The sequence below is a fragment of the Solea senegalensis genome, linkage group LG3 (genome assembly GCF_019176455.1).
Source record: "Solea senegalensis isolate Sse05_10M linkage group LG3, IFAPA_SoseM_1, whole genome shotgun sequence".
NCBI classification, from domain to species: Eukaryota; Metazoa; Chordata; class Actinopteri; order Pleuronectiformes; family Soleidae; genus Solea; species Solea senegalensis.
The window spans coordinates 22,175,945-22,189,137 of NC_058023.1; the positions used below are offsets into that span (position 1 = coordinate 22,175,945).

The following is a 13,193-nucleotide window of genomic DNA, read 5'->3' on the forward strand; positions in this document are numbered from 1 at the left end:
TGCAGCAGCAGCTTGTCAGACAGACAGTCAGCCCACACCTCCAGTCCCATCTACCGTCTCCTTTATTCCTCCACATCTCCACTTCATTTCCACTCGCTTCTCCCTGGTTTGCTTCCTCCTCCTCTCGCCTTCGCTGCGGAGCCTCTCAGAGAGAAATGTCCGCCAGACCGGGATTTTACCGGCAGGAGCTGAACAAGACTGTGTGGGAGGTTCCGGAGAGATACCAGAACCTGACGCCGGTGGGCTCCGGAGCCTATGGATCAGTGTGGTGAGTACGTGTGTGTGTGTGTGTGTGTGTGTGTGTGGGGAGAGAGGGGCGAGGCTGCTCAGCCACAACATTTACCGATCGCTGGTGACGATGCATCAACACACGGGTGTCTGCTGTGTCCGGATGAATCAGACTGTATTAACTGATCACGGGCGTTTTAATCTCGTCATTGTTGTCACTCGCAGGTCTATTGTCAGACTGTTGACTCAGTGGCTCTGCATCGACTGGTTTGGGTTTGGAAATATAAATACATTAAATGTGATTGTGTGTATGTGTGGCTGATGTCAGACAGGCAGACAGACAGGCAGACAGACACAGCTTTCACCCACTGAACTATATGTGTTGCAGGAAATTGCAGAATGCACGTACAGGAATTTCCACGCACACATACACACAGAGACGGGCTTCTGACATTACATTGACTTACATTCATTTCCTGGAGAGTGGAGACATACCCTAACCTTAACCACACCTTATCCTGGTCTAACCTTAACCTTAACTCTAACCTCATCCTAACCATACAGCAGGTCTTTACCTTAAAATGTAATCATTTACATTATGGGGGCTTGCTTCCCCACAAACAGATCTAGGTCCCTTCAACATGAGTAATATCTGAGACACACACACACACACAAAGCAATATAAGATCTGGAGTTGCCAGATATTGAATTACTTCAACGTTAATTTTCAATTTTCCCCACATTATTCACAGCTGTTGTCATTGTTTACCATAATGCACGTCTACAGTCGGTGGATGCATCACGATGGAGCAGGCTCACTGCATACACACCTGCACAGTGGGCGTGTCACGCTCCCTCCTCTCTGTACGCCCCTCTGTGAGGACGACGCTACACACACACACACATGCACATCCACCTCGCAACAGGCACTTCTTGCTTTGATTTTAGACAGATCAGTGTGGACAGATGGTGGGATGCCTGTTGTCATGGCGATAGTAACCTCCACCACCAAATGTCAGTATTCATTACATTGTTATTACCAGGGTGATGGTTACCTTCAGGAGACCTGGAGTGTTTGGTTAACACAGGTAATTAAAGCTGCAGTGCGTAACTGTATGCTGGCAATACTATCAGACCTGTGTGTATACACCGGCAGTGGTGGGTTTTTCTACAAATCAATGTTGCTAGGTAACATGACATCTAGACTTGGATCATAATGGTGTAAATTCATCTGACAATGAATGTAACAGACATTTGTTTATAATAACAGTTATGCACTACAGCTTTAAGAGCGAATACGCTTTCTGCCATGATGTTATCATCCAGGTGGAATGGTGCCTTCCTAAGAGCCACTTACTGTAGATGGTGATCCATTCCCCTGCACATTAGACTCAGTCTCAAGCTGATGGCTGAGCATTTAGCATTTCCACTGGGTTGTACAATTTGGACAAGATGCAACATCCAACCCCCAAAAACATTTTAACAGAGGAAAATGTGGACAGATTTACAATATGGATGACACATGATTTTGTATTACAGTATATGTAGGATAATAGTAGTACTGCTGTACAATCATTATTGTGGTACTAAGTATGGACAAGTATAGACTCCTTAACCACTGACAAACCACTATGCTTGTTTGTCTTCATCAGTATGCACTCATATTATGGCAAGACAGTGAAGTGGAGCTCATACATTGGCCTGTTTATCTACATCAGTCACTGCCATGTCCTGCGTCCTCAGAGAGGAGGGTTCCTCCCCAACAGCTGACTTACTGTCAATATGTTAATTCAGGTAATTTATGAGTTTACTGGAGGGGATGTTCAGCTCCACTTGAGTCAAGCTCTTACACAAGTGCATAATAAAGTGCTGCTTATATTGCAGCTTTAATGTGTCACTCAGACCAACACAAGAGTTAAAAACTCTGTATACAGAGCAGAATCTGGATCGCGACTTTGCCCTCAGCTGAGACGCACATGGACATTTTTGGAGCACGGTACTATTTTCAGAGTACCACACAAAACTCGCCTTTACCAAGACAAACAGTTATGCTCCAAGCAACATGGCGTTAACAATCATGGCACATAATCAACAATTTTACTATTGCATCTGAGTAACTGTTTGATTCATAAGTTTAATCTGCAGCTTGCAGCTTCTCTTTTTGCTTACAGTCAAACCATTACATGGTGACACCCCAGCACTGCAAACAGGAAGTTATTGCACTAATAATGTTTGGAGAATTAGTAAAATACCCCAAAAGTTTCAAAAGTGACTTCCATTGCTCAAAAACCTGGTCCTTCTGCAGTTTGAAGGTGTAAGTGCCACTTGCTCCCTCCCACCCGCCGCTGTGCTGTTGCTGTATACACACATGCGCTCCCTCACAGAGCCCATTTCAGATGGAGGACACAGCACACATACTGTATACTGTTCATTGTTTCTAGTCACAGCAGAATAATATGTCAACAACAACAACAACAAAAAGAGAATCACTTTAAGATAGGTCATTTGCAGCTGATGATAATTTTGGCATTTGCAGGCATTTCCTCCTGATTGTGCATCATCATATGTGTGACCATCATATAATGGTGAATGCTGGCACTGGTGAAATCCCTCTATGGTGAAAACTCCATCTGAAATGATCCACACAGACAAAAGACATTCCTCCACACACCACCCAGCTCCTGCCCTGCATTGTTAACCCTGATCCCAAGCCATTGTCGCTGACTTTCTCATGGTCAGTAAATGGCTGGGGGATGGGGGGCCAAAGAGTATGACATCTGTATGTGTGCGTTTTCATGATGTGGGGGGTTCTAGTCAGTCTCACAGGCTACTTCTTGAGATGTTCCCTAAATCGGTTCTCATCGTTTTTCTCAAAATGCTGCTTCATTTCTTGGCAAAACCCTCTTGAGACCGTGAGCCCGAGGTCAAGCATCTGACCAGCCTCATATAATCCGTTACTGGAAGAGCTGAAGAACTTATATCCTCCCATCAGTCATAGCAGATGTGAAACAGACAGGAAAAAAACCCCACAAGGTTTTGAAAATAAAGATAGAACAGTCGGTGTACGAGAGGATATTAGTGAGGAATGACTGTGGAGAGACTAAGCACAGATCAAAGAGAGACGCAACATAACAAATAAAGCTTGTTTCATAATTTAACACACAGCGCCACTTGAATTTTGATAAGTCATGAGACAAAAGAGGTTGGCAGAATAAACACAGCTCACTTCTCTGGTCCAACCTGGACTCACTGTTCTGTCATTCACCACTGGAAACTCTCTCTCTCCTGCTTCTTTTTTGGAGCTGTTTTTAAAACCGGGCCAATTTTGGACAAGTTGAGACTGAACATTGGCTCAAAATCTGCACGACACTGTTCACAGATCAATCACACAGATGTTTGGCACACATTCTGTTGTCTAATGCTGACAAAAGTGTGATGTTCCTGCTTGTCAGGTTTTTAACGGGAGATTTGATCAACTGGCATGTGATGCGTCATAGAAATTGTGGCGTAATAGACGAGCAGTGCATCTTAAAAATCGTCTTGGAGCTTGTAGGTATAGGCCGAAGTTTGTGTGGCACTGAAACTATTTATTGTTTAAATTAAAACATCTTCTATTTAAAGCTGTAGTGCGTAACTTACTTATTCAAACCATCGTCCAATGGGTTCACACAATGCTGATAATCTGTGTTTTGTTCAGTAGATCTGAGTTTAGATGTGTCGCACACAGGGAGTGATGTCAAGATAAACAGGCAACACAAGTATGACAGAAAACCCAAAGAAGCGCCCCGGAAAGGTTTCCGAAGTAAATTCTGCCGTGGAAAAGCAGTTTGACACGATAAACACTTTCTGTCCCCGCCCAGCCCTGCACTGCCAGTGTATAGACACAAACGCTCCCTCAGTCAGGTCTGATAGTACTGCTTGACAGAGCCTGTTTTTAGATGAAGGATGTAGCGTACACACCACACACCATTGGTGTCTAAATTGATCTTTCAAAACACAAAGGTTGTAAAAATCATCTAGAACACACAAGGTTTTATACTATTAATCACACAAAACAAGTGATTTTAAGTAGATAATTAGACCAAAATATAAATAAATGTAACTGCAGATTAATAATGATGAAAAATAATACGCACATGCTAATTACAGATATGGATTCATGTGGTAATTGCCTTCTGATTTGAGTTAATAATAGCTACAAACTGGGATTAAAAAGTCACTTCCCTCTTTCCACCGTGTATAAATAAAGCATCAAGTAAGAAAAATGAATCATCTCACATTTTATATTAGTACTGGCTTGAAACTGGATCCATCCAAAAAATACTGAGGCAAAAACTGTAGAGAGAAATCAATGCCTGGGCCGAGCTGTGCGTGTGCAGAGAGCTGCACAGTCAGACCCATGTATGGAAGATGGCAGGGAGGAAGGTATGTGTGAGGCAGTGATGCCTGTTGGATGTCAGATGGAGGAGATGGCGGAAACTGGCTGAAGATCAGAGGGGACATCCGGACTATCAGCAGGGCGATGAGCCACATGGATGCGCCAAAGCATGCAGGAGTGCAGTTTACTCGAGTATGTAATATAGGCAACGTGATATGTCACAGGGAAATTTACTGTGAATTTACCAAAACAGGAGATATATTGCACAAACAGCCGGAAACTGCAGGTCAAATCTTCTGCTGACACAAGGTGTTGAACAGTGGGAAGTGATGGACATTACAGATATTTGTCAGACCTGATGAGGGAGGTTATTGCGTCACTTATGGCAGTGATTGACAAACGTTTTATACCACATGAGAAAGTATGGAGCAAAGTCAGCTATGGACGTTTCACAGGAGACAGACTTATTCCCAATAAGATCATGTGCTCTCTCATCATCCTCTTCCTCACGTACTTCAGACACTGGCAATGTCAGTTATTAAGATAAGTGTGTAATGGTCAAAATTCCTCAACTCCATTCTGATCACATACCCCTATACAGTAGAACAGTATTACTGATTTTCCTCCAAGTACCACAGGAGGAAGTTTGCGTACCACTGGTGGAACACACACCACAGTTTGAGAACCTTGGACGTATGGTATCCTGTCACCGAGAAACTCCTGTCATAAACAGCACCTTCATAAGAATTCCAAGCGTAAACAAGAGAGGATTTACCCTTAAGTGGTTAGAATTCACTCAGATGTCACAAACTTAGCCTATGTCAGAAGAAATCTGTCTTCACTGTTCACTTCTACTCTACATCTAAATTTCCGCTCTTCTTCAGTCACTATTTCACTTCTTCTTCTTGCTCTACGAAATGTCTCAATTCGCACCCATGGATGTTTCCTTCCCGTTTCGTCTGTTCCGCTCTCTGATGACCGTGTGTTGTTGTAGCTACTGCACGTGTTGAAAAGCCCGAAAAGACACTGGCAGCATCGGGGGCCACGGGGCGGTTGTAGGCACCGCGTTGGATCTGTGGCGTGACATTTACATGTCAAAAAGGAGGCAGATGAAATGAAGTGTGGCACTTTAACAATATCTGACGTCCTCACTTGTCATCTTCCACCACATCCTCTTTCACTCTTTCCATCCTCTCTGTACACTTCCTCCTCTGTCAGTTTGTCATGTCCCTCTAGTTCTTACCCTCAGACATTTATCACGAGCTGGCGCGATGTGCAAATGAATATGACATGAATAAATTGGAGCTGTGCTTCACTTTGTGACTGAGTGTTTGGTGAAATCATTAAGGAGCCTAATTTAGCAACCAGCTAGCTTGAACTAGCATAAAGACTTGACATTTGCGGAAGTAACTGTGACTATTAATAAGGCATGTGATGTTACGTATAAAAATAAATGTATTTTGACAACTTTTTGAGTGAGTGTGAAAAGCGATAGCATTTGGTTTTTTTTGTTTTTTTTAACACAGATCCACAGTCGCTGTTTTCACCTGTTTTCAGTCTGCTAAGCTAATTGTCTTTGGACTAATTGTCTTGTTACTAGCATGTATGCTGTGATTAGGTGCTCTACTCGACATTGTATGCGATCAGTTTTCTCTTTACTGTGTTCTTATTGTATTGAGCAGTTGCTTTATGTTTACTTCAAAAAGAAACTTTATTATTTTTGATCATATTTTACTCCACCCATCCGTAAATGATCAACAGCTTTGTGCCATCTTTCATGTCGACGTATCACAATAATGTGTCTCTGGATAATGTAAACAATAATGATGGTATGCTGATGAGCGTATTTCTTTTTGCTTTCTCTCTCTCTCTAGTTCAGCGTACGATGTGGTGTCAAGGCAGAAGGTTGCGGTGAAGAAACTGTCCAGGCCGTTTCAGTCTCTGATCCACAGCCGCCGCTCATACCGGGAACTCAGGCTGCTCAAGCACATGAAACACGAGAATGTTAGTGCTCCAAATAAAAATACCCTGAGACTGACGCAGCCCTCTATATGGTTCCGCTCTGGTATTGATCAGCTCTGCTTGTCTCCGTCTCTGTAGGTAATTGGGCTGCTGGACGTCTTCACACCTGCTGCAACATTAGAGGACTTCAATGAACTGTAGGATTTTTTTTTCTTTAATCCCTTGGATGTTTACTACAGCCTACACACATGTCAACTTTTCACCAGAACTGCTAAAATTATGTTATTAAAGGGCATGGTTGTTTGGTTGAAGCGATCCAGGGGATTTGAGGCTTTCGGAGACGTCTAACAGTTGTCATGGCAACGTCACCATTTACACCCCCCATCCCTCTATCCCACTTCCCCACTTATGCATACGCTCTCCCTTCTTCCAGCTACCTGGTGACTAACCTGATGGGTGCAGACCTCAACAACATCGTCAAATTTCAGAGGTTGTCAGACGAGCACGTACAGTTCTTAATATACCAGCTCCTTCGCGGACTCAAGGTAATTTACTGCATTGTGAGTCGTGCACTGCATGTCATACTAAATGCTGCACAGTGCACATTTAGTATGCAAACAGTATACCCTAACGTACCAAACTGCATGTTGTTTGACTCTACCTATTGCATATTGATTAATATTTTATAACATTTTATACACTTAAACTGCTGATTCGGTGCAGTTGGTAGGATATTTATTTTGGCATTATTTGTCAAAAACAAATCCATAATAACCTTTCAGCATAATATGGATCAAGTGATCTGAGCAATAAATACTTTTCTGCACCTCATTGAGAAATCTTTTTTCTTACTAAACACACTTAAATACTTAAACACTTAAACACACCCTTGGGGTGCCTCAACTCCCCGTGGTGAATCACTGCAGTACTCCACGCTTGGTGTGGACATAGCCTGTCTGCAATCTACTTGTCAGAATTTGGAAACCACAAATCTATATTGCATGAATCCACGTCAACACACTCTCCCCGGAGGCTAATAGAGTGAACTGCATTTATGATGCCTGTCTTTCTTTGTGTCTGCTCTCTCATGTTTCCTACCATTGTCCTCCCCCCGCTCCACCCTTGTGCCCTTCAAACAGTACATCCATTCAGCGGGATTGATCCACAGAGTGAGTGCCTCCTCTTTTCTCTTCTTGTCATTTTCACCATTAAGTTCAAGAGATTGTTGTCCTGATTCAAAGTAAAAAAAAAAAAGGCAATCTTTGTTGACCCTTGAACACACAACCAGTATTTCCTCTGGTTGCTGGCGCTGTTTATTACAGGAGTTTCACAGTGATAGGATATATCATACGTCCATGGTCCTCAAACTGTGGTGTACCACTAGTGTTAGCTTCCTCTGGTGGTACTTAGAGAAAAATCTTCGAAAATGGAACAAATAACAAATAACAAAAATGTAAATGTATATATGTATATGTATATATATTTACGGTACTTGGTATAAAAGGTTTGATGCTTCTCCAGGACCTCAAGCCAAGCAATGTTGCAGTGAATGAGGACTGCGAGCTAAGGGTAAGACTGACCTTTAAAGATAAATGTGCAAACCTACAGCGCGAGCCCCATCTCTTACAAACACTATACCTGTTGTGCAGATTCTTGACTTTGGCTTGGCCAGACAGACGGACGATGAGATGACGGGGTACGTAGCAACTCGCTGGTATCGAGCGCCGGAGATCATGCTGAACTGGATGCACTACAATCAGAATGGTAAGGGTTATTCCATCCAGACAGAAATATGTCCTTTTCCAGCTTCATTTTTACACATTAAAAGGCACTGATTAAATGTCAGCTGAATGATTCAACCTCTGATGTCTGTTCCAGTTGATATTTGGTCCGTGGGGTGCATCATGGGAGAGCTACTGAAGGGGAAAGTCCTTTTTCCTGGCACTGACTGTATCCTCTATCAGCATGGCATAGCGTCAACCTTCCATTACTGCTTTAAAATGCCCTGTGGCTGCAGATTCCTTTTAGATTTGCATCACAATTCGAGGCCTTTCTGAAAGGGAGGTGCATCAACAGGGAAAACTGGGGGGTGAAAGAGGGGGGATGAAAAGGGCTGACTTATCCCAGATGTTGCCTGTCTGTCTTTGAGTGTCGTGCTCTGTCAAGAGACCAGTGGAATCTCGACTGTGTTCAGAACGTACATTTTCCGTCTGGGCTGATGGATGAGCCTAACCCTGCAGGTTGACGACTTTTTCACAAATCTTGATTGGCCCCTTGACTCCTCAACCCTCTGAGATATTGACCAGCTGAAGCGAATCATGGAGGTGGTTGGGACTCCGACACCTGAGCTGTTAAAGAAGATCTGCTCTGAACATGTAAGGAAGGGGAGCGTGAATAGAGGCAGCACTGGGGAAACGACGGTTGAAACGAGAACGCGGTTAAGTCTATTCTTAATTGTAGTTTGGGAAGAGGATAACAAAATACTTTAAAGGGAATGAGGGTCATGGAAACCATTTTCTAATTCGGTATGTAGTTATATTTAGGCATAAGAAACAGTTTCTCAAGATTCTCGCCATTAATTACACACTGATGCGGTGTTAAGGTCAAAAACCTTGGGTGTCTTCATATCACCATTAAATCCATGAAAACACACCTTTAAAATACATTAATAATCTAGTCTAGACCCTAGTTCTGCTGCTTGACCTATCACCATTTCCATCAAAAATGGTTAGGATTATATGTAAAAAATAACAAAACAAATGGAATTTTAGAGGAAATATGCTCTTCATCCAACATAATTCAAGAAGGAAGTTCATTTTTGATCCATCACTGATGGTTAGACGTCACGTGATGCACTACCGTCACATACCACGGGTTGAAAGCTGATTTCTGTTTCCAGGCACAGAAGTACATCCAGTCTCTGCCCTTCATGCCCCAGCAGGACCTGGAGAAGATCTTCAGAGGAGCAAATCCACTAGGTGGGTGCGGCTTTTCAGATTGGATTATCAGACTCTTAAATTCAATCTTTGGGCTTATTAACAGAGGCTGTTCAACCTCAAGTTGCTCTCTCTGTGTGTTGTAAGTTCGGAATCCACGCTGTACTTGATCCTTTTGGTTTATGCTTGTTTCCGCTCATGTCCCGGCCCTCTTACACCAGTCTCCCTGTTTCTGTTCTCGCTGACAGCCGTCGATCTTTTGAAGCGTATGCTGGTTCTAGACTGTGACGGGAGGATTTCGGCCTGCGAGGCTCTGTCCCACCCCTATTTCGCACAGTACCACGATCCAGACGACGAGCCAGAGGCACCGCTGTACGACCAGACACTGGAGAGCAAAGACCGAACTCTAGAAGAATGGAAAGGTAAAGCTTTAATTTGAAAGTAACACAATAAGTAGATGGTTTAAAAAACAGCTAATGTTATATCGTATCACCGAGTCCTTGAATATTTCCTTTATCAACATTTTTAGTGCCGCACTTCTTGAGTTTTAACTTACATTAGTGTTGCAAGAATGCTGACTTCACCGCCAAAGGAACATGAGATATTCATAGATGACCCTTTGCAACATCACAAATATGATGACTTTTTATTCCAGCAGCAGGGACTTTAGTGGTTTGTGAAAAGCCCCGGATATTATGTGTCATGGTGGATAATTCTGCATCGTTTGCATCTTAGCTGTGACAGTTTCAGAGTAAGTATAATAGCGCTGTTTAAACTGAAACCAGAAACACGTTTAGTATTCACAACCAAGGCTACCCTCATATACGTTTGAATAAGGGAACTTGAACTTGTATTTTCACTATTCCGATACACTATCTCAACGCCTAACATTGCTGATTTCCCACTTGATCCTTCACATGTCTCCGTATAGAGTTGGTATTTGAAGAAGTGAACAGCTTCAAAGCACCCGGCAGTAAAACCGATAGCCTTCAGGTGGAGCAGTGAGCCTCGTCCTGTTCTGCCTCAACCTCACCCCTCCCGAGAAGGACCACGTACACAGTGAGTGGGAGAAAGACTGTGGCACCTGCTCAGTGTGACTATGTTTGACTGCCTTGTCTTGAGTTCGTCTGAGCAGCAGGGAAGGACGGCCTCCACAGGATCCCATGCACACATCACAATTACAAGAAGTCTTACATCTCCAGTGCAAATTCACCCCCCCACCCCCACCCCCCAGCCATGTTTCTACTTCGCAAGGGCAAAATGAGGAACTGTTCGGCTCTTTCAGGGATCGCAGACGATGCGGGGATTCATATGAGGCAGCAGCTTTAAGGAAGTGGACTGTGTTTATGCGGTGTCGGGAGCAAAGAAGAAGACGACGACGACGAAAAAAATGCACACTAGAGTTTCCAAAGCACTTCAGTCCACATTATAACAAATGCCACAAGGAGTCACATATGGAATCCACGTTTTAAAGGCTTGCTGCAATGTCATGTCATGCCACAGAACACTTTACAGCCTGCATTGTCCTGCATGATGTCTGTGCAATTTATTACTACAGAATATTACTGGTACTGTCCTATAACCACATAAACTGCTTACTGCATCTGCTGCACTGGTATTAAAGCACTATGAGGGTCAGAGACAGACGCATCACCAGGAATGTGTGCCACTTTTAACGTGTCTACCTATCATTTCTGCACAGGAACCATTGTTATATGAAACAGAAACTGTTATTCCTTCACACCCTCTCTTGCCTGCAGAATAATAAAACACCAACTGTGCTATTTATTAGCAAGGTAGCTGATTTAAGCCAAAGCTGGGACAGAGTGACTGTGCTGCAGGTCTGTGTTTACACTTGTAATGCACACGTTGAGCTGATGGCTTTGGCGCCGCACCATCAGGTTTACATAGTTCTCTGTCGTGTCTTTTTCACCGCCATGAATTGAGTTTACAATATATCTGTGGGAAACAGTTTACAGAATCTCTCATACACAGGTCGTAGCTCTGTCCAAGCAATGACTGGACACATGCTTTGACTGAGGTTTTCACATAGGGCAGCCACGTATGATTTCCTCACCTTCTTCTCAGTGTTCATACTGTAATGCCTGAGCATCGTAAAGGAAACTAACCACATTGTCATTACTGACCGCAGTATGAAAGGATCAATGGTTTCATTTACCTCATTTAAAAGTATTTCAGTGCTGCTGCAGTGCAGTTTCCTGTTTATTGCAGCAGTGACGTTTGTATAAGCAGCTTGATCTTAATGCATAGACAGATTATTACCCACTGTAACTGAGGTATTCATCTTGCAGCAGACTGGAGTTGTTGTTGGGGTTTTTTTTCTTTTGGCAAACCTTTTGCTGAGGTGGAAATAATCAGGTTATGTTGAAACACAGAGTCAGTCAGAGTGAAGGTCAGTTATAATGTCAAGAGCACAACTTATGTGTCAAAGTTAAATCTAGGGTTAAATGCATTCTACTACATGCAGCACTTAAACTGTCAGCTCCTATTTGGACCAGCGCTATAACAACGAAAGGCACTAAATGTCATCTACAGGGTTTAGGCAGAAACAGATATGCAATAAACAACAGAACAAGAGGTTTTTAAGGAGATAAACAGGTTATAAATCTGGGGCAGACATGAATCTGGTTCACCACCAGGCAGCTGCAGACATCATATTGGATGTTTTCTCAGCCTATCTGAAACAAACAGTGTCAAGTATGAACACGTGGCAATCGAGCTTCATTTTTTACAGCTGAGCTAACGACATGCCAATGAGCAACAGTCCTATTTAATGTTCGGTATAAGTGTCCCCTGACTTGCGTATACTTTCTCTATTGGTTTAACGGCCTTAAGGCATGCGGGAGCAGCTCATTTAGCGATACATCTCTCGCATCCATCCATCTTCTACAGCTTTATCATCCACATGAGGGTCGCGGGAGGGCTGTGCTAATCTCAGCTGACATAGGGGTACAGGTCGCTTATATATATTAATTATATGTAATTTCTTATGCAAATAACATCACCGTTGCCACTGCACACACTGGTGCCCTTAGTAAGTCACCTGCCAAGTTTAAAGCCTACCAAATGACACTTTTATGTGAAGAACAGAACTCCTACATCCTCCAGCACCTGTTCAAAGTTCCCTTGCATTTCTTACCCAACACACTGGTGCCCTTAGTAAGTCACCTGCCAAGTTTGAAGCCCGTCAAACAACGACCCATCTCTTGCGTTTCTTATCCAGACACTGTCTTATCTATCTCCATTCATAGCGCTTAATATCTGTCGCATTTATACAGACACTTTACGCATTTCTGGTCCAAACGCTACCAAAGTCAGCAATGCATACACCGGGACCCTAAGTACAGTAAGTCAACAGACAGATTGACAGGCAGACGCACCTTGAATCAAAAGAGAGATGTAGTTGCTGTCAGTGAAATATAAGCCAGAAAGCTTTTTTACCCACCTAAACATCAATTTTAACGGTGTGGAACAACGGATCTGATTATTTCTACCTCAGAAAAGCAGGAAACATCTGAAACATAATTAGTTTTGTACCATTTTAGAGAGACACGAGTGAGGAGTAAGTATTTTTTGCAGTAAACGTTCACACTGAAGTGGTCCGTGTCGCCTCCTGTGCTCGTCGCCTGCCATCACTGGATGCAAAATGTTCAATTTGCAGTCCAAAG

At 43.1% G+C, this 13,193-nt stretch overlaps 2 protein-coding genes across 2 annotated transcripts in view; one reads left to right on the plus strand and one right to left on the minus strand.

Annotated features, from left to right (window-relative positions):
* On the plus strand, window positions 1-10,536 carry mapk11 (mitogen-activated protein kinase 11). Its single transcript, XM_044022240.1, has 12 exons — window positions 1-268; window positions 6,481-6,610; window positions 6,707-6,765; window positions 7,002-7,113; window positions 7,708-7,737; window positions 8,090-8,137; window positions 8,218-8,332; window positions 8,447-8,518; window positions 8,864-8,943; window positions 9,468-9,546; window positions 9,753-9,926; window positions 10,436-10,536. The coding sequence occupies exons 1-12, from the start codon at window positions 156-158 to the stop codon at window positions 10,507-10,509; spliced, it is 1,086 nt and encodes a 361-aa protein (XP_043878175.1). The 5' UTR covers window positions 1-155; the 3' UTR covers window positions 10,510-10,536.
* The window catches only part of rpap3 (RNA polymerase II associated protein 3), a 23,552-nt gene continuing 19,440 nt past the window's right edge, over window positions 9,082-13,193 (minus strand). Inside the window, exon 20 of the transcript XR_006360144.1 lies at window positions 9,082-9,910. The gene's annotated coding sequence lies outside the window, so the exon portion shown is untranslated. The remainder of the gene's footprint in view (window positions 9,911-13,193) is intronic.